Source organism: Malurus melanocephalus, unplaced genomic scaffold, assembly GCF_030028575.1.
Source record: "Malurus melanocephalus ecotype Western Australia unplaced genomic scaffold, MMel_1.1 scaffold_770, whole genome shotgun sequence".
Lineage (NCBI taxonomy): Eukaryota > Metazoa > Chordata > Aves > Passeriformes > Maluridae > Malurus > Malurus melanocephalus.
In genome coordinates this window covers 97,726-119,485 of record NW_026624002.1, presented here as the reverse complement: position 1 = coordinate 119,485, position 21,760 = coordinate 97,726, and the positions used below count along the sequence as shown (strand labels likewise).

Below are 21,760 nucleotides of genomic sequence, written 5' to 3'. Positions count from 1 at the left end.
TCACCTGGAGCAGGTGACACAGGAACACATCCAGGAAGGTTTGCAATGTCTCGGCACAGGGAGACTCCAGCCCCTCCCCGGGCAGCTGTTCCAGCTCTGCCCCCTCCATGGGAAGAAGTTCTTTCTCGTGTTGGGGTGGAACTTGTGCTTTAGTTTATGGCCATTGCTCCTTGTCTTGTCTCTGACACCATCCTCTGATGGCCCTTGGGGTATTTGTATGGATTGATGAGATTCCCTCTCTGCCTTCCCTTCTCCAGACTGACCAGGCCCWGCTCCCAYGGTTACCCTCATCTCAGAGATGCTCCAGTCCCAAAATCCTCTCTGTGGCCTCTGCTGGACCCTCTCCAGTGGCTCYTTGRCTTTCTTGTCCTGAGGAGCCCAGAGCTGGGTACAGTTATGGCTCAGGATAACTGTTTCCAGCTCTGGGCTTGGGATAAAATGTAACAACAGTGATACAATACGGAGAGAGGGAAGAAAGAAACACCAGTGGAGTCTGTCAGGCTTGTCAGGTTTCGCTCTGACGCACAGGGAGTGCAGCTCTGTCATTTGTGCTGCATTGAAAAGTGCAGTTTAAAGGCTTYCTGCAGCTGTGGAGAGATTTGATTCCCACTTGTTAACGTTTGGGTGCTATAAATAGGGATATTAAGCAGGGAAAAAGGGCACACCTTCACRTTTCTCTGAAACTTTCCAGTGCGGCATGTTTTGGACAGAGTAGAAAACAAGAAACGTTTTAACTGGGAAAAATATTTTCTGTAGTGTGCAGAACCAGGGTGGAGTTGTGCTTAACTCTGCTGAGAAAGTTCTTTTTTTCCTCCTAAATTTCCTGTGTTCAAAYTGTCCAGGCTGGCAGTGCTCCTTTCTAAAGTGTGAATTGTCTTGCAGGGCCGTGTGTTCTCAGTTTGGGTTTGGGATTTTTTTTTTTACTGGTTGCAGTAAATATTTTTCCTTGCTGTCTGCTATGGGGAAATTGTGCTGCCAGTGTTTTCATTTTCATGCCACTTGTTTGGCATTCCATTTAAAATAATGGCCATGGGAAGGATAGACTGGAAAGCTGCTCAAGAAACTMGACTCACTTGTTTTCTTCCTTTCCCCCCGCCTTTATATATTTTGTAGCTTGCTCTGAAGTTCCCAGAATTCTTGTAGAAGTATGTATGAGTAGTTTTTATGCTTTTAAATGGTTCTTTTTTCTTGGATCTGTCACCTATGTGACTAAAAAGTCAGTTCTCCATGTGTAAAGGATAAAGTCTTGGGGACATCTGGCTCCTGGGGGCACATTGCTTCTCAGGTAATTCCTGASCAATGTGGATTTGTGCAGAGCAGGGAAGCTCCTAGGAATCATTCAGCACCAGGCTTTGCAAAACTACCCCTAAAGTTTTATTTTCCTGTGGCAATACCAGAACTATTTACAGGCTTTGTCACTTGTTTTTATTTTGATTTGTGGCCTTTTCCTCTCGTGTTACACTTTACCTTGAAATTGGAATTAAATATAAAAAGTATGCAATCTGTTTACAAATAATTGCCCAATTTAATTTATTAGTAAGAGCACAACTACATTGCTAGATTTTGGACCTCAGTTAGGGACATATTTGCTCATTACCATCTTTTAAATCCTCTCTTAGCAAAATGCACATCTTAACCTGCTTGATGGGCAGCTGTTGCCCTGAAATAGCCTTGGAATTGCGTGTGTGTTTTTGTGACGGTGGAAACTTGCTAGTGCTGTCAGTTTTTGGTCTGTTTTGTGAAAAACAAGCTCTCTAGAGGAAGAGGACACCATGAAGTTGCTGTCCAGCCTTTTCCATGCAGAGTGTTCTGTTGGATTTTCTTAGAGGTTTATTCAGGAGGTGAAACTGCTCAGCCAGGCAACTTTACCAGAAAATCCTTTCTTTTGCAGTAAGTTCTAACATACATTTTATATGCAGAAGTTGTTTCTGAGRTGTCTGGTTTTAACACAAACACTGTGACAAGTGGCTGTGTTAGATTGGCAGCTGGATTTTCCTAACTAGGTCATTAATACAGAAAATCACTGTCTCCTCTTTGTCTTCTCTGTGCATTGCTTTTCCTCAGTGACTAATCCCTGACCTCTGGACAGGCTCTGTGTCAGGAAAAAGAAGGGCACTGTTCAGTCTGACTRTTTCTGAAAGACCAGGATAATCCATCAGTTATTGAATATGGATTTTGTAAAGTATTAGATATGACTTTCCTAAAACAAAAGTCTTGTTGGAAACCACATGACTCCAAAACCTGCACTGATTGCCCATGGAACTTGTAATTCTTAGATTCAATTTTTTTTTAGAAAGACCTTTTTAAATACTGAATGCAAATACTGCCAGAGACTTTATCACTTCTGTGACTTCAGTGTTGGATTTGTTTTGTATGTTTAAAATTGTCCTGTTTGGAGTGTGTCTTTTATTTTTATTTTTTTTTTGCAAGTAAAATATGAATCAGTTTATTGAATAGTTTTTAGATATGCCCAAATTCCCATGGGCCAAATGTTCTGCATCTAATCCATGACTATGTCTGGATGCAGTTCTGTATCTCCAGTTACTGAYCCAAGAAATAAACTTTAAGTTCTCCAGACAGTGACTGGTATTGATTGACTTCCCTGACAAACTGAGAGATCCCTTGTTCCCCTCACTTTAACAAACTCTTCATCTGTTTTTGCTGCCCATTAGCTGCTGGGTCAGACACRTCAGCACTTTGCCAGGGGAAAAAGTTTAATCAAAAATTACAAAACCCACTTTTTTTTTTTGAAGGATGGGAAGGTGTGAAAGAAAAATGTGATTTTCTTACCATGTTAAGACTTTTATGAACTCCTGATGGAAGTACACCCAAAGCCATCACAATGAGCTACTTAGAAAAAACTAAGAATAGCATGAATTAATTAAATATACTTCTAGTAGGAGAAAGCTTATTGAAATTAGTCTTCCAAAGGTTAAAAAATAATACTGAGGCAGTAGATTTGCACAAAGAATACTGGATTATGTCACGAGTCTTAGAAACAGCCTCCATAATTTCTCATGGCTTGTGGGGAAGGCAGGGCAAGCTCTGTTTTATTGAGCTCTGGCTTTGCTGCTCTCTTCTGGTGCTGTGCTCTCTTTATGCTGGTCTTGTTTTCTGTGCATTGACACATCCATGCACTCCAAACTCAGAGAAGGCAACTTTTGTAGGATATAATTCAAAATACTTCCAATATCAAATCATGGTGTGGTTCCACTGACAAGAAATCACAAATTCAGCTAAATGAGGGAATGGCACTCATTGTGTTTCATGAGCTGGAACTTTGAGGTGCTGTGCCATCCCTGAGGAGGATTTGGTTTGGTTTGGTTTGGTTTGGTTTGGTGTTTGGTTTGGTTTGGTTTGGTTTGGTTTGGTTTGGTTTGGTTTTGGGGGTCCTGGGCAGCCCCTGGGGCAGGCTTGGGGCAGTGTGGCGCCTGGTACTGCTGCCTTTCACCCTGTGTTCAGCCTGTGCACTCCTCAGGAGAGCCAAATGGCTCAGCTCCAGGCATCCAGGACACACAGGAGCTGGCAGGCATTCTCACACAACTCCAAACAAGATGTTTGGAGTTTGCCATGGCCTGTCAGCAGCAGCTCTGACCTYAAACAGCTTCTGCTTCCTGGCTGGCCGATGGCAGTGAGCTGCTCAGGCCCTTGCTTTACCTTAAATCTGTTCAAAGATGTCAATTAGTCCCAAAAGCAAAATTATTTTGGTCTAAGTTAAACCCTGTCAGGTCCCTAAAGGTAATCCAAGCCRTTTCACAAGTGGTTTGAGTATTAGGGCATAAAAAAATTGTTAGACCTTAKGGATACTTTACATTGGCAGAGTGTTTAGTCATGTAAGCTGAGAGAAGTTTGAAAAACTTCTTTGAAAACTCTACCCCTTTCTGCTCCTGATTTCTGGTACACCTCASTGCTGTGTTCACTCTTCAAAGAAATCCTAAAAGTGTAAAAATTGCATGTATAAGGAGACATACTCTGAAAAATAGGTGATTTTGAGTAACTTGTATGTATATGTGTACTGTTAGGTGGTTATTGGTAGCTGTAAAGTTTGGCTGTATTTCAGTACAATTGATTTCTATCAGCTGTTAAGAAACAGCATTTCAGGAGCACTGGCAGCACCAGCAGTCAGTCCCTTCCCACTGCAGGGTGCCCCACTCTGCTCCATTGGCACTTCTGGCAGCTGGAAGGGACAGSCCTTGTGCAAATCAGTGACATGTACAGGGAGGAGAGAAAGGCTGAGGAGTGGAAGTGAGTGCTGGGGTCAGAATCCTGCAGTGACTGAAATTCCAGCATTGCCTGCCTGGCAGCACGGTGAGGGTGAGGGATGGTCTGTTGGGAGCAGTGTCTGTGTGGTACCTGCACCCATCCCCACTGAGAGCTGTCTGACTGCCACCCCAGAGCCTTTCAGTGCAGCTGCATGTCCATGGGAATGTTTGGGAAGTGCAATTACTGCAAATCAGTGACAAGCAATTCTGAGGCCCTGTGTGTCTGGAACTTGTTAAGCGCAATAGGATTTTGGTTTTTAAAGCTTTTTTTTTCTATGATTTGCCCTTTAGCAGGTGCTGGTCTCTAAATTGCTTCATTTTCTTTGATAATCTCTTCCCTCTAAAGGGACTCTGTTATTTTCACTGATCTTATTTGCTCCTATTATATTTTTATTTGAAGAGTGTTTCCTGAGTTGCTCTGAAGCCTTGGTTTCTTGCTGTTCTCCATTGCCCACACTGTGGTCCCTCAGAATGGTCTGTTGTCCCCTCCTGCTGCAAACAGAGTTGTGTTCCTTCTGATGTCGTGTCATGCAGGTCAGCACAGCRTTCCAGGGAGATCCCAATGTCTGCTTTCTGAATGGATTTAGGAGCACATAACCTGTGCTGATCCCTTCTGCACACTCTGCTTGGTTTCCATCCACTGTGGACACCACGCAGTGTCTCCCCCAGCTTTGTGCAGCTACAGGATAACTCCAGCTTTGAAGGATAACAGTGTTGGAGGGAAAGGTGTGTCACCTTTGAGCTTGATCACAGGCACAGAAACATTCTCTCTGTGCTYAGTTCCCACTGGCAGTCTCCCTGACAATCTGTGCCATCCATCTGCCTGCAGGCCAATGCAGCCATTCCTCTCAAAGCAGGAGCCTCTGCAGAGTTCCCCAGGCCTTAGAGCAGTTCCAGCTTTGGTCCTAGGATGGGTTCTGGAAAAAGGGGCTGTGCATTCAGACTTCTCTCTGAGGGGCAGGACAGGAGCCAGGTTTGCAGGCAGACATTKTTCAGGCTGCGTGCTGAACATGAAGTGGTTTGTTGTCCGTTACATCCTTGRAAAATTCTGAGTTTAAATCCCCTGGAAGCTGGAGCAGCCTCCCTTCTAGGTGCTGYTAGAGAGCTGTGAGGTTTTGGTTCCTTTTTCACTGCATGTCTGAGGTGTGGGCTTGTGGCAAAAGGCTCTGAGCAGCTCAGGAGGATGAGAGAAGTGCTGGTGCTGATCATGTCTCCTTAGTGTTGGTCCTGAGCTTCATTTGGTGGGTGAGCCATCAAATCATTCCATGTTTTCAGCTTTGGGTTTTAACCAGAGCAGCAAGGCAYAGCCAGCTTAGAGAGGAAAAGTTCACAGGAGCTAATTTTAGGCACCTGATGTAGATGTTGTGGATCTCTTTGCATTCTCCATTACCTCAACAGAGAGCCTGGGTGTTGATACGGGTGTCAGAAATACCCGGGATGAATCCTGGGGGGATTAAGTTAGTGTGCGGGTGTTAGCTTGCTCTCATCTCCAAATCCTAACAAAAGCTGGTCTCTGCCACCCCAGCCCCTTTCACTCCCAGCAGAACTGGCTCTGGAGGCTATAAACTTCCCAGAATTCTGGCAGGAGTTGTTTGTAGGGGGATTGACACTCAGCAGGGATGGTGAAAGGCTCAGAGCATTTAAACTGAACTTTGACACATCTGTCAGTACTAAGGGCTGTCCTGAGCCAGGGAATGGGCTCCAGCACATGGCTGTAGAGCTGGATATTTGTGCCCTCTGATGTGCTTGGATGGTGTTTCCTACCCATGGAAGTGCTCAGTACTCTTAAATGTGGGGATGCTCCAGAATCACAATGTAGTTGCCAGCAATCTTTTTAATACACCAGCTGTGAAAACAGTTTCTCCTCTGGATGCAGWGTGTAACCAAATTGGAACTCTTTTCCAGAAGTGAGGCTAAACATGACTTTTTCATGTCAGGAAAGAAGTATTGCCAGCCTTGATTCTTACTGTGGAGTCCCAGGGATTGCYGCCCTCCCTAGTTACAGGATTTACMTGGATRCTTGCAGAGCAGACTSCCAACCCCACGGGAACAGAACTGGAGGGATGGTTGGACCAACCCATTTCTAGAAAAGCAGTACCTGAGACGAGAGTCTTGAGATGCTGTCCATGAGCAAATATCACCCTGCTTTGGCTTTGCTCACCCTTTTGTACATTCCATTGGGGGTTATTCTGCTGGCATTGAGAAAAGGCTGAAGAAAAAAAAAAGGTGAGGGAATAAGACTGGTGCTTGTATACCTAAGAAATAGTTCTGACATCTTATAAAAAAGCTTTAGAAATCCCAGAGTTAATGCGATGATGAAGAACTTGCAGAGGTTAAATTGCCTTGTTCTTAAAAGTTWTAAGCTGACTTGGAAGTGAAGAGCAAATGTAGGTGGGAGAAGTGTTGAGCAGAACAGGGATGGTTTGGAATTCATTCTGTGCTTTACTTTGAGTTTTGTAATTTTATTTTTTCTTTTACCTGCTTTGAGAGGGTAGAGTGCTGAGGATAGTGGGTGGAATGATTTGGGGGGTTGATCTACTTCAATTAAATACGCCTATAGAGAAAACTTTATAATTCATCCATTTATGTATAAAACAAGTACAGTGCTATTAAAACAGGTGATTGCTCATATTCCAAGTTTTGTAACTTAGAAAATATTTGAAGGAAGTGTCTCTATTTTTGTCCTGCTGTGCTCCCCCAGTTCCCTGTTCCCTAGAGCATGTTGGTGACAGACTATTTCAGTGCACGTTCTTTCCTCTCCTCTGCCTGCACTTTTTGTTTCAAGCCATGGAATTTGGGTAGTGTGTGTGTTTTGGTGTGTTTCCACCCAAGATTCTGTTTGTCTGAATAGCACTGCTGGGGAATAATGGCTGTGTCAGCAGCTGATTTTGGCATTTTTGGGAAACAAAAATGATACACAGATTATTTTGGGCAAATAATTGTGTGAATACTSCAGTAGAGGATGCAAGAAGCTAATAATAACTTTTTCCCTTTTTGAAACAAAATGGAAAAGTAGTTYTTGTGWCTTTGAAAGAATTGCATGTGTSAAGGAGGCATTTATTCTTGCTAGGYTAYTGGGTMTCTGAGGGTAAAARGGATCCTTGCTAGAAGGGCTTGCAGATGGTGGTGGTAGCAGAATATTAGTTTTGCTACTAATAAACWTTCATAACTTAATGGCTACTTCATATCTGAGCACTGAAAATGTCATAAAATTGCTCTGTGAAGTCACTTCACTGATTGCTTACCTCCTCAGTTTGTTTCTGTTTCCTTGGTTTGCTGCTTTTCTGGGGTGTCTTCTAAAATCCCTGTGTATAATTTATAATAACTGATAATTGGGTGATAATTCCCTTTAAAGAAAGGTGCCTATAAAACTGGATGTGTTCAGAAGCTGGTTAGTAATGTGATACTGAAGGCTGGCATAAATCTGTAGAAAGATGATATTTACTCATTTATTTAGTTGTTCTAATTTTTTTTTTTTAATCCAAGGTAAATCATTATCCCTATGCACAAGGAAAAAACTTTTAAGGGCATCATTGATAAAAGATGAAAAATAAATTTATGTTGAGAAAAATGGTTTKTGTTTCTAATCACCTTCCTTGTGAGAATAGGGCATTATTGAAAGGAATTTCAAAGATAGCACATCAAAATCAATACAGGAAAGGAGTTTCCAGGGAGTCTCCAATTGCACACTCTGGAACTAATTGATATCATACACTTGAAACCTCAGAWTTTTGCTATCTGCATCATAAATGCAATATGTGATGTGAGCAGGCCCAGCAGGAGCAGTGTTTGCTGAGCGCTCTGTTGGGTTTGTTACCATCTGCCTGGGCCTCAGGACAGACATTTCCAGCTCTTATCTCCCCAGCCCTTGGCTGAGGGTTGTTCAATGGCAATTAATTCTTTATTGCCACCTCGCAGAGGGATTGTGGCTGCACTGGGGGATAAACACGGGCTGCTTTCACAGCCCAGGCCCAAGGGCACTGCAGCACTTGGAGCTGCAGCTCCTGACAGCTTTTCCTTTGCCCTCCTGTTTTCACGGATCCTTGCTGATTCTTCTGCGTGGAACTGATTCAGGCAGCTCAACTGGAAGAATTGTGTTTATTTTCCCCCTGTAGTGAGGTGATTTCCAAAGCCCCCTGATTTTTCCAAAGCCCCCTGATTTTTCCAAAGCCCCCTGAAATAACTCCCTGAGTGCTCAGCCCAGGAAAGGCAGGTTTTCCTCAGTCTCACCTGGATCACACTGCTCCATGAACACCACCCCTGGCAGGGTGTGCACACTGGGGTGGGGTCCCCAAAGTGGGGGCTCAGAGCAGGGATATCTCCGTGGACAAACACACCTTGGGGTCCTGAGCCACTATGCTCTGGTGACTGAGGGCTTCCAAACCCTGCACTGAGGAATAAGTGTTTTCATCTTGTCAGTAAAATTGTGATAGACYTTGAAACATGGCTGCATTTGGGGATGTAAATGAAGAATTGTGTCATTGCATTAATATGAGTTGTAATGCTTTTTTTTTGTGTTCAAGTCTTGGAACTCCTTGATTTATTTTCCACATTACAGTGCTGGTTTATTTCTGTTCTCTTTACAGCTGATATAATTTCAACAGTTGAATTTAATTACACTGGTGATCTTCTTGCAACAGGAGACAAAGGTGGCAGAGTGGTTATATTTCAAAGGGAACAAGAGGTCAGTGACTCGAAAAACAAAAGTGCTGTTACTACACTGTTCTTGTGTTGCACAGTCTTACTTCATCTGTTCATGCCCTTAGGTTTAAATGGTTTAAATGGAGTGTTTTCTCAGAAAACCCCAAGTTAGCCAAATTTCTAAATATCTGCCTTGTGCTGCACTTGGTAAGTTGGTTTGGTGAGGGKTCCCCTCCCTCCTTCAAACAAAAAGTCCCCAAAATACAAATGAATTCTTTTTACGTACCTGTTGTGCTCAATGTCACTGTGCAGAATTTGGACTTTGTCCTGAACTTGTCCACTGGGTCAGGCTGATCTGAGATAAATCACAATGCTTTGGGAGAAAATATAAAAGAAGTTCATAGAATAAGCTGCAAGGACAACGGGATAGGGTGGTGAGGAATTGTTTGAGGACTCAAAACCTATGGGAGCAGCCACTTCTCCAGAAGCACTAGAGTATTTCCAGTTAGGAGGGTGGGAGCACTGTCCCTCCTGCACTTCCACAGCTCCTCATCATGGGGTTSAACTGTGTGACAGTGCTTTAATCATTCTGTGTGTCCATCCTGAGCTGGGATACCAGAGCAGCAGTGGGCATGAGAAACGTGCACAGAGTGCTGAAAAGTAATTGTCATGTCTGGGAGCACCTGGGATTGTGTTCTTTAAAAAGTCACTATTCCACAGGGCAATTCCCACCAAAGYTTGTGGTTATCCTGTCCTTTGAGGAGTTGATGAGAATTTGAGGGTTTGAGCATTCTCCTGGTTCAGGAATATCAAAATTGATCATGGGATTTTAATTCAGCTTATCTGTGCATGAATATTACGAATCATCAGGTGCTGTGCGATTTCTCCAGCAGAACCTCTCTGCTCTCCTTGTGRGCTCAGTGATGCTCTCCCTGGTTACAGGAGGAGGGTTTACATGGCTACTTGCAGAGCAGAACACCTGGCCAGTATTTTGCATTTCTCCTCACTCTGCTGCTGTTTCTAGCCCCTTGTCCCACAGGKGCCTCACTGGTTGTACTGGGAGGCTCTGGAGCAGGGAAATGCCAGCACTGCTGAAATGTTACCCGGCTGTACCCAGACAGCTCTGGGCTCATTCATCATTTACTCAGGGTGACCAGAGACTTAACTAAGGCCCTGAGATAAGGTCAGAAGGCCTTAGGAGCATCCTGAGTTTCTCAGGATCCTGGGCTTGCCCAATGTGGAGGGGACTGATATGGATTGGCTCTCGSTTGTTCCATAAGGGAAAACCCACCTAGCACATCACTTCCTCAGAGGGTGGGGGAAAGCAAACCCCAAGTGAGACTGTTCACAGGAACATTCAGCTGTCTCCTTGGGAACACCTGGAAACTGAGGGAAGAGTCAGGAATGAGGGAYRWTTCTTTTGTTATGTRTGAAACTGCAGGTGTATAAYACTGGAACCTGAAGGTGCATTATARGTGTATAAYACTGGAACMTTAAAATKTAATAATCATATTTTTACCCAGTTTGGATTTAAGACTAGGTTAACTAGGTCAGTGACAACCTAGGGTGGTTATACAGTTCCCCAGACACTTGGAAGGTGCTCTGCAGTGCTCTGCATCTTGCCCTGGGCTCATAGATCTTGACTTCACTTGCAAACAGCCAGTTACTGCAACCAGATGTGTGAGTACAGAGGGAAAACACCCCTGCCAAGGCAGCTTCTCTGGAGTGCAGGGAACTTCTGGATGGGGCCAGGTGAAAGAGAGAATCCTGCCCGAAATTCTTACAAGTTGATGACATGGAGGGAGTAAAATCACGTCAAGTCTCAGAGTTAACTGAGAGTATGGAAGCTCCAAAGCCATGAGACATGGCAGGGGAAAACTGCAYCCCTGAGGCTCTTCTGCAGCATGAACCACTAACACTAACTGAACTGGAAAGCCAGTAACAAGCTGCCTCAAATCTGATAATGMAAATCTGGGCAACCTTGGGACTTGGCTCTCTGTTCCTTGCTCCTACACCCACCACACGATGATAGCAAAGCCTGAAAGTGCACAGATGTTTACACATGAAGCTACACTTTTAAAGAGCAGGGCTGTGTGCACATTATTGATGYTAAACTGAGTACAATATCACAGAGGGAAGATGTAAAATTCAAGACCTGTTGTAAAAGCTGATGTTSTGAYTGACAGTTTCTAGTCAYTAGTTTTTATGGGCCATTTGTGAKGGACYCAGTGACATCAGCCTTAAGAAATGCTCTGTTTTCTTGCAGCCTAAAACCCGTCCTCTCTCTCGGGGAGAATACAATGTTTACAGTACCTTCCAGAGTCATGAGCCTGAGTTTGACTACTTGAAAAGTCTAGAAATTGAGGAAAAAATTAATAAAATTAGGTGGTTACCACAACAGAATGCTGCTCACTTCCTGCTGTCTACAAATGGTAAGGGCCCTTTCTTTTGYACAAAGAATTTTGTCATTGGAATATTATCTCACTTGTCATACACTTCAAGGTTTTCTCTGAAGTTTTTTGGGATTGTTTTAATGTCTTCTCTAATTACATGCAAAGTGTGTTTCAATTGTAATGTTGGGTGTGAGGTCTGTTTTGTTGTGGTGCATCATGGAGCATCTGGAATTGTAGAACTGAGGACATGGGTTAGTGGGAACAGTTGGACTCATGTCTTAAAGGTATTTTCCAATCTAAACTATTCTGTGGAAAAACTTGTTCCTATTGTTGGAGGAATACGCTTATTCCTAACTGTTTGGATCACTTTGAGAGATCATGATGAAATTCTAAAAGCAGGAGTGACTTCTGTCTGCTGGACTGTGGAATTAAAATAGTTTTCTCTGATAAACATCTCAATAAACTCACAAAGCACTTTTTAAACGATGTCATCTTAAATGCTCTGCAAGAGRGGTTTGGCTSCAGTTAGCCAAGGATCTCACTCTTGAGTGAGACGAGTGCTTGGCTGCACTTGGAACATTTCCCTGCTGACACCTGGGAAGTGCAATCCTTTGGAACCCTCAGTATAGGGCAAATCCTGATCTCTGCCTTTGGCTGGCTCTGAGCAGGTAGCTGGGACAAACCTGGTTTCCTTTAGGACAGTTAGTGTAAGGAATTCATGTATTTGTTGGGTTTGGTCTCTAGCAGTGGTTGTTAATATAATTTAGATAATCATACAGGGCTTAGATGGGAATTTGAGTAATTGGTGTGTGAAACTCCCCCCTGGGCAGTGTCATTTGGGTGAATGGGAGGCACAGAGCCTTACTGCTCAGGCAGAAATTGGGATTTTAGTCAAACTGCATATCACGCTAGGGGTAAAGAATGCCATCAGTGTCCTTCTGCTGCAAACAGTGCAGATCCAGACAGGTCACTCATGTCCACTCTGCTGACTCTGTATTTAGTGATTTCATTCTGTATTCAGTTCATTCTCAAGCATGTGAATTTTTGGTTTTAGATAAAACTATTAAACTATGGAAAATAAGTGAAAGGGATAAAAGAGCCGAAGGTTATAATTTAAAAGAGGAAGATGGAAGACTTAGGGAGCCTGGCCGAGTCACAGAACTACGGGTATGTCTCTGCTCTTTAACTCCACCTGTCTTATTGCATGTTCTCTCTCTTTGTGCTRCCAAGCTGAAATGAGCAAATCAAAACTGCTGTTTGGATCAGGGTCACTGAAAACTTTCACAAAAAGTTGAGATATTTAATTTTTTTAATATCTAAAAACTATTTTTAAAAGTTCCTCTGGAAAGCTTGAGGGAAASTGTCATCATTATAATATTGTATTTTTAAGAAGATGACTCAAAAATKGAAACAGGGTAAAGGTGTGTTTGTTAGAGGTAAATTCCAAGCATTTGGATTACCTAATGTGCACTGGAATAGTCTCTGTGATGAGATAGGACAGCGGCCTGATAAAAAGTAATGGATTAATTGTAATSGTTCATTACATGTAAACACTGGGAGATCCAAACCAGGGAAGCAGGTAGAGAGCTCTGGGATGAATCAGTGCCTGGTTCCAGGAGCACAGGTTATCCTGGGCATTGGCACTCGTGTTCCTCAGCTGGGGCTGGACAGGCCTGTGCCCACCCTCAGCTGAGACCCCTGACCCTGCCAAAGCCTGGCACTCCTGAGCTCAGCTGATGGTGGGAGCACCACATCCAGGTGTGCCAGAATTCCTGCTGCCTGTTTAGGAACTAATTCCCAAATTGGGAATTCACTTGAAGACTGTTCTTGCCAGTGTCCTGAGCACCCCCATGAGATCTGGGAGCCTGGCTGAGGGCTTGTTTCTATAACCTTTAGATGCCATGGCTGTTGGGTGAGGCACCAAGGGCTGCCTCTGACAGGGAACGTTTCCTGGTTTCYTGTTGGTACTATCCAAAGTCAGTATCCGTGAGCTCTCTCATTATTTTTTGTGCTCAGTGGATTTCAGAAGTGTTTAGTCACCAGATCAATACAGAAATCTGTGCAATGCAATTAATTGCCATTAAACAACTTGCGGGGTTCAGGGCTCGGCGTTGGCGCCAGTTGTGTTTAAGGTCTATTGATGGTCTGAATGAGGACATTGAGAGCAGCTCTGAGCTGGCAGGGGATGGAAGCTGAGTGGGATATGGATCTGCTGCAGGGGGATCAGGGCAGGGGTGGAGTCCCCATCCCTGGAGAGGATGTGTGTGGCCTTTGGGGACAGGGGATGGTGGTGGCCGTGGCAGTGCTCAGGGAATGGACTCAGCCAGTCTCTGGTGTGCCTGGGTGCTCTCTGCTCCAGGAGCAGTGACTCTGTGCCCATCTGTGTGCTCGTGTCCCCTCAGGTGCCAACGCTGAAGCCCATGGACCTGATGGTGGAGGCGAGCCCGCGCAGGATCTTCGCCAACGCCCACACGTACCACATCAACTCCATCTCTGTCAACAGCGACTACGCCACGTACCTGTCTGCAGACGACCTCCGCATCAACCTCTGGCACCTGGAAGTCACCAACAGGAGCTTTAGTATCCTTTTGTGCCCYCTGCACAGCAGGTGCAGCTCAGCTGCTGTGTGGAAGAGAATCGCTTTAATGTTACTAATGAGAGTGGGTGTTTGAATCCAGGGATTAAAAGAGGGTTTTAAAGTCTGGAGGTGTAATGCGGCGAAAGCAGGCTTTGGGATGCTCAGGCATTCCTGAGGACAAGCACGCCTCCAATGGAAAACTGTCAGTAGAAATATCAGAGAGGGTTTGATTTCTAAGGAGAAATTGAGGGATTGTGGGAGCATCCTTAATTTGTGCAGTTTCATCAACTTAAATAAGAGTTGCTGGATATAACAGTAGATCCTTTGTTACTGTGGTCTCTTAAGCCAGTGACACTTCTCATAAAGAAACCAAATCACAATACTTTTTTATATCAAATGATACCATTAACTGCAGAAATAATTTTCAGATCTTTTTGCAAACCTGCGCATCTAAAACTAACAGCATGTTTTACATTGACAAATCTGCAGTAAAATAAAAGTCATAGGAGTAYTGACTCCTAAATAGGTCATTTTCTAAGGTTTTAGGTCAGGTTTTCCAAAGCTTTAGGTAAAGAGGTTTGTTTGTTGTGCAGTGGGAAGCACTAAGAAGGAAGCCTGGGAAGACTTGTTGAACTTTGGTTCTTGTAGGATATTCTTACACTCTGGGAGTTTGAAATTGTCCAGCATCTGTGGATTTGTGATGGAGAGARCAGGAGAGGCACTTCTCAAAAGAGCATGTAGTGACAGGACAATGGGGCCTATGGGAATGCCATTCCTATAAAAGGCACCTGGCCAATGCCTGACCCTGCACTTGCACAGAACGTGGAGCTGCTGGAGCCAGTCCAGGGGAGCCCCTGTGCCCTGGAGCTGGGCTGGGAGAGCTGGGGGTGCTCACCTGGAGAGGAGAAGGGACAGGGAGAGCTCAGAGCCCCTGGCAGGGACTAAAGGGGCTCCAGGAGAGCTGGAGAGGGACTGGGGACAAGGGATGGAGGGACAGGAGCCAGGGAATGGCTCCCAGTGCCAGAGGGCAGGGATGGATGGGATATTGGGCAGGAATTGTTCCCTGGCACAGGGTGCCCAGAGAAGCTGTGGCTGCCCCTGGATCCCTTTGAGTGCCCAAGGCCAGCTTAGGCACTGGGGCTTTGTCTTTTCCAGCTGAGACCATTGTGAGATTCTTGTCAAATCCAGCCTTGTCAAGGCTCTCCCCCACTCTGTGTACCTTGCACACGGTGGAAGGGAAGATCTGGTCCCAGTTTCTAGCTGGCATTTTGAAGCTCTGTCCCAGACAATCTGGCAGAGGGGCTGAGGTGTGAGCGTTGCAGACCTTTACCAGCTGTGGCAGACATTGTGGACATCAAGCCAGCCAACATGGAGGAGCTGACAGAGGTGATCACAGCGGCCGAGTTCCACCCACACCAGTGCAACACCTTCGTGTACAGCAGCAGCAAGGGCACCATCCGCCTGTGCGACATGCGCTCGGCCGCGCTCTGCGACCAGCACGCCAAGTGTGAGTGCCTGCCTTCCCTCTGCTCTGCTCAGCCCTGGGCCACGGGGCCACCTCCCTGGGGACACAGCCAGGGCCGCACTGCTGGGGCGTGGGACATCTCCGTTGTCTTGTTCTAGGCCACCTCCGAGCACAAGTGTAGCGGGAGGCACCGCCTGACTGCTCCTGTTTGCCCATTTTGGCCTCATAAACTGATGGCAGCGAGTGCTGTGGGCACCAGGGAGACCTGTCTGCTGGCCACACTCAGGCTGGGTGCCTCTCAAGGTATCTGCTCATCACGTCCCAGTTCAGGGCAGCTCTCTCACCTCTGTGTGTTGGAAGCTGGGCTGATGCTGCCAGGATCCCTTTCCCCCGTGACCAGTGCAGCTGTTAGGATAGGGTTAATCCCTAGGAATTTGTCCTGGAAGTTTCCAGGGGTGCAGGGTGGCTGCTCCTYAGGCTGCTGAGCCACCAAAGTGTGAGTAGGTGAGGAAGGAAAGCTTTGCTGTGGAARCCATGAGGGTCCTGTCTGGGCCTTGCACACGCCACGTGTTCCTGCTGGCAGGGCTGTGCTTTAGCAATGTCTGAGCCCTGTGGGGTTCCTGCCACACTGACACTTCCAGGCCAGCTCCCTGCTGTGCACACAGGGCTTTCGTGGTGCTGGAAGGAAATATTTGTGCAATGGGAAGTGGAGAATGCGAGGCCACCCCACTGATCTGGTTCACTGTTACATTAAATCACTTAAAAGCACTTTATTTTTAACTGCTTGTGACTGAATCATATCCTGTTACGAGGGGTCTGTCAAAAGTGAACAAGGTCTGGGTAGCCTGGGTCAGGAATGTGAATTCAGAGGTTGATTTGTGGGTTTAAACAATGCATGTCCTGATCTGCTCTCTAAAATCACACARACTGTGTTGCAAATGTAGCTGCTCACATTGAAGTGGGTTGTTCAGTACAGCTGTGGTTCATATCTGAAGAAAAGCACATTGGCCAGTGGTCTCCTCATGTTTGGATCACTGCTGTTCCCATCTGCTCCTGTACCATGGGATTAGGGCAGGTGTGATGGTTTCTGTACCCACGTTGCTCTGCTTGGTCCCCAAGACCTCTGAGTTGTGCTTTGCTGGTGCTGTACCCAGCTGGATGTTGGAGATGGACATCTGGAAATCTGATGACCTAGAACATCACATTGCTTAAAAAAAGATTTTTTCTGAAAAGTGTCTAACAGCAGTTTTCTTCAAAAACAGACTAGTCATTGATTTACAATTTTCCAACACTGAAAACTTTCTRAGACCTGGCGTTGGTTTCATGTGGAACTGTGTGTTCTCTCTGCAGTTTTTGAGGAACCTGAAGATCCTAGCAGCAGATCATTTTTTTCAGAAATAATATCCTCGATATCTGATGTGAAATTCAGCCACAATGGGCGATTCATGATGACAAGAGACTACCTGTCTGTCAAGGTGTGGGACCTCAACATGGAGAACAAGCCTGTGGAGACCTACCAGGTACAGTGTCCCAAGTGCCCTGAGTGTCCCTTTTGTCCCTGTCCCTCTGGCTCTGTGTCCAATGCTGTCCTTGTCCCCAGGTGCACGAGTACCTGCGCAGCAAGCTGTGCTCCCTCTATGAGAACGACTGCATCTTCGACAAGTTCGAGTGCTGCTGGAATGGCTCCGACAGGTGAGGGGCTCACGGGGCTCACGGGGCCCTGGGCACCAGGAGGATGGGCTGCAGCCTGGGGAGAGCCAGGGCTGGCTGCTTGGAACATGAGGGGGAGACAGCTCCAGTTATTGAGGGCAGCAATCCCCCGGGAGCAGGCAGCTCGCACAAAAATTGCTGGGGATGTTCCTGCCCCTGTGCCCAGGGGAGCCCCACCTGCAGAGCTGCCCCAGGATGGGCAGAGGGATGGAGCAGCTCTGCTGGGACACCTGGGGGTGCTCACCTGGACAGGAGAAGCTTTGGGGTGACCTCAGTGTGGCCACACAGGAACTGAAGGGGCCAACAAGAAACAGAGAGAGAGATTGGGGACAAGGGATGGAGGGACAGGAGCCAGGGAATGGCTCCCAGTGCCAGAGGGCAGCGATGGATGGGATTTTGGGCAGGAATTGTTCCCTGTAGGGTGGGCAGCCCTGGCACAGGGTGCCCAGAGAAGCTGTGGCTGCCCCTGGATCCCTTTGAGTGCCCAAGGCCAGGCTGGACATTGGGGACAGTGGGAGGTGTCCCTGCCATGGCAGGGGTGGCTCTGGGTGGGCTCTGAGGTCCCTTCCAACCCACACCAGTCTGACTTCTGTTGACATGGGACAGAGAAAGAGAGGAGCAYCAGGCAAACCTGCTTTGCTCACGTTCAGCTGAACAAAGTGTAACTGCAGTGGCAGGAGGGGAGACTGGGGGAACACTGCTAAAGGAAATGGTGCAGTGGGAGCAGTGCTGGAATCCCATGGGAATTGAGCAGAGGTGGAATGGAATGGAATGGAATGGAATGGAATGGAATGGAATGGAATGGAATGGAATGGTTATGAGTGTGTCTGACATGAGTGTAAGAGAGAGAGGAGCAGGTGGGTATTATTTGTGACAAGATCTGCCTTTCTTTTCCTTGAACCAGTACAATCATGACTGGATCTTACAACAACTTCTTCCGGACGTTTGAGCGGGACACGCTCCGGGACAGCACCCTGGAGGCCTCCCGGGAGAGCAGCAAACCTCGTGCCATCCTAAAGCCACGCAAAGTGTGCACAACYGGCAAGAGAAAGAAGGATGAAATTAGCGTTGACAGTCTGGACTTCAACAAGAAGATTCTGCACACGGCGTGGCACCCCATGGATAACATCATTGCTGTAGCTGCCACCAATAACTTGTATTTATTCCAGGAAAAGATGAACTAAGGATGGCTGCCCGCAGACAGAGTCTCGTCTCAATAGTTCAGCTCAGTTGTTTATCCGTAAAAGAAAGGCCTTGTTGTCCTATCAGTGAGGAACATTGATGCACTTACTTCCCTTGAGCTAACGGAGAGCATCTGGCCTGGCTTTGAGTTCCTGGTGTGGTTCTGCCTTCGCTGGGGGGGAGCGTCCACGTGGCTTTGGGGGAGAACCCTCCGAGGCAGGATTGGTGGACAGTGCTCAATGAGGCCAACACTCAAAACAAATGTATTTATTGATGTCTGAGCCTTCCTTTCCAGTTTATAGACCAAAAAAAATTTAACACCTGAGAAGAAAAAGTTGTCATAAAAGTGTAATTTCTCTCTCTCGCTCTCTCTGCTGTAATATTGGCCTTTCAAAACATTTCTCGTGCTTGATGCCTGTACATTCCTCCTCGGGCCTGGGGCCAGGGTGTGACCTCAGAGCACTGCGCTAGGGCTTGAGTTGGGGTCTAGGCAGGTGTCCATGACTATTTACTCACCAACTGTACCTATAACCACACCTTCAGTGGAAACCACTTAATAAATAACAGCCTATCAAACGTGTTCTTAGAGCTGGAGGGATGTATTCAGTCTTCTTTTTGTATTGCATGTCCTGAGCTGGTGCAGAACAGTTCTGGTGGCACCTCTGACAGAGTTTGCCCCAAAACACCCGAGTTTTTGGCAGACTAATACGAACTTTTGTGTAGTATTTCAGATTCTAAATTTAGAGTTTCCATGGCATTGTCATAGAGTTGGAGTTGCACTGGATTTGTTGTCAAAGGCTCTGTGTGTGCCAAGTAGGAGATGGAAAGGGTCCTAGAAACATCCACAGCCTTAACCAAGTGTCGGCCTTGCACGGAGGGAACCAAAACATCAACACCTTCTCTGCTTTGAGGATAAAAATGCAGCTTCTCTGGTGCATCTCGCCCTCAGCCGGAGACAGACCTGACGTGCATTATGGTTTTTAACGTTTTTAGTATTTGTCACGAAGGGAACAGTTTATTTTAAATATTTGGCGTAGTCTCTTGTATTTCCCACAGCAGTTCCAGAGCAAGTCCGGGCTGTGCCACCCAGGATGGGCCATGCCAAGCCCGAGCTGGCGGGACAGCGGCTGCTGGAGCTCCGTTGCTGACTTGTTTTAAGCCTTAGGTACTGTTTCTTTTCTTGTTTTTTTTCTTCCAAAGAGGCCTAAATCACATCCCCTTCCCCCGGATGAGCCCAGGGCCCAAAGGCCCCGGCGCTGCCAGCAGGTCCAGCAGCCCCCAGCAGCAGAGGCTGCGCTCTGCCATGTGCCTGCAGCCTGGGAATGCCGTCCCAGAGCCCCGAGCTTTCCCCCAGCACGTCCCAAGTGTGGTTACACTCCGTTTGCCCCGGAACAAAGGGCTCTTCCAGTCCCAAGAGCAAACCATGCCCGTCCCGCCCCTCCCGGTACTGCCCCCCGAGCCACTGGGTCCCAGGAAGGTGGGAAGGACAAAGCCTGAGGTTCTACCAGCAAAGGTGCAGTTGGTTCAGTCCTGTCCTGCACGGTGGTGGTGACACTTTGGAACTCTGGAGATGTGGAACTGGGGGGTCGCCGAAGCGTTGATCCGACCGCGTTCCCAACGCCTGCTCGAGCCGATCCGTGGGGTTGTACATAATTGTTCAGTTCTTTTGACCAAAAAGTTTAATAAATTTTAAATGTTTACCTGGCTGTGCTCCCTGTTTTGACATTTCCTTCCATGTGGGAGGGAATTGGCTGGATGGGCCTGCCCAAATGGTTCTATTTCCAGTTGAGATGATTGGTTTGGAGTGGCTCCGTGCCACAGCAGTGCTGCTGCTGTGGATCTGGTTTTTCACAAATATAAGTGGAATATGGGTGTAAGCAGGTAAAAAGAATACGATGCCCTGKTTGCTTGTTCCACTTTTATTTAGTTTACTATTCTTATAGAACTTCCATTYATTTTATCTAAAACCMGATTTTAGTGTCAAGTTTGATRAAACTGCTGCYTRCTGGAGCAGCCTGGTCTRGTGAAAGGTTGTGCCCCCCATGGCAAGGGATGGAACTTGGAYGGGCTTTAAGGTCCCTCCCAACCCAAACCCTTCTGGGACTGACTGTGCCCCATGGCCTTGGGCAGAGTCCCACCCGTGGGAGCTGCATCCACCCACAGCAGGTCAAGGACACGGGCTCGGTCCCTCGGTGATTATCACACCATGAAATTCTAATTAAAATCCRCATCTATGAGTGAGTGTGGAGCATTTCAGCACCTCAGCCCTCACTGCCAGAGCAGCAGCCAGTGCTGCAAGGGAGCTGGGGGACAGCAGAGTGGAAAAGGGACACAGTAATTCCACCCCATCCATCCCCAACCACAGCAGTGCTGCACACCCCAGTGTTGGCTCCACTCATTTGCTGCTCTGTCCCACAGGAAATGAACGCAGCACTGGAGCATTCGGGGACTCTGATCCCACCTTTGCTTYGGGCTTGGGCTGCAGCCTCAGGGAGAGCTTTGGGTTGGAGATGAGGAACAATTCCCTCCTGGAAGGGCTGTCCAGCCCTGGCACCGCTGCCCCAGGCAGGGCTGAGTGCCCATCCTGGAGGGTTTCACAGCCCCGTGGATGTGGCACTGGGGACACGGGGCAGTGCTGGGGATGGTGGGACTCAGTGGGCTCACAGGGCTTTTCCAGCCTCAGCAATTCCATGGTTTTCAGCTCCTCAGGAGCATCACCCCRTGTGTGTGTGTGCAGTCAGTGCAGGCTTCCCAAAGCCTGACAGCAGCAGGGCCACGCCTGAGCTTGGTCTGGTGCTGTTGCTATGGAAACTTCTCAATTCTGTGTCCAGTGTGAAAGGGACACGTGGAGGCCAAGAGCCTCATCAGCCCCTTCCAGCCATTACTGGAAAAAAAGGAACGAGGAAAACTCTGAGTTCACCAGGAACCTTTTTATTTAAATATATAAAACATGGTATTTTGGCAAACATTCATTTTCTCATTAAATAAGGTAAAATCACTGAAGGGAAAGGCATTGCATCAGTAAAAACCAAGGAGAAGCCACCCTTTAGTTCATCTATGCAGGSCTGGGGTCAGGTGCACGTTTATAGGGGACAGGTAAAGCCTGGGAAGTGACAGCCTGCGCTAGGTACAGCAGAGAACGTTAAATTGGGGGTTAAATGAATGTCCTGGCAAAAGCAGCTTTTATTAGGCACTAAATCCAAATTCTACCTCTGAACTAGGACAAACTGATGGAGTTTTACCCTGTGCTCATCTCTTCCCACCGTCTCTCAACACTTTACACCTCCCACCAAAGTGAACTCAGCGCTGGCARTTCCCGTACGGTCGGTAAGGCCACTCGTAGTTGGGGCAAATCCCTCGCTGTGGGGGCTGCAGCAGCGATGCCATCGCCACCCATGGGCACAGGATGGGCACGGCCCAGCACGAGAGCTGTGCTACTCAAAGCCGGGCACAGGATGGGCACGGCCCAGCACAGGGGCTGTGCTGCTCAAAGCCCGGCCCAGCACAGGGGCTGTGCTGCTCAAAGCCC

The 21,760-nt window shown here is 47.0% G+C and overlaps 1 protein-coding gene across 2 annotated transcripts in view; it reads left to right on the top strand.

Moving 5' to 3' along the window:
- Positions 1–19,931, top strand: part of LOC130584800 (serine/threonine-protein phosphatase 2A 55 kDa regulatory subunit B delta isoform) — a 22,286-nt gene extending 2,355 nt beyond the window's left edge. For both annotated transcript variants that reach the window (XM_057385003.1, XM_057385004.1), the window contains exons 3-10: positions 8,849–8,946; positions 11,170–11,335; positions 12,351–12,463; positions 13,699–13,876; positions 15,217–15,381; positions 16,690–16,859; positions 16,940–17,031; positions 17,954–19,931. In XM_057385003.1, coding sequence (XP_057240986.1) covers positions 8,849–8,946; positions 11,170–11,335; positions 12,351–12,463; positions 13,699–13,876; positions 15,217–15,381; positions 16,690–16,859; positions 16,940–17,031; positions 17,954–18,233 — 1,262 coding nt within the window. In that variant the 3' untranslated portion in view covers positions 18,234–19,931. The remainder of the gene's footprint in view (positions 1–8,848; positions 8,947–11,169; positions 11,336–12,350; positions 12,464–13,698; positions 13,877–15,216; positions 15,382–16,689; positions 16,860–16,939; positions 17,032–17,953) is intronic.
- The last annotated feature ends 1,829 nt before the right edge of the window (positions 19,932–21,760 follow it).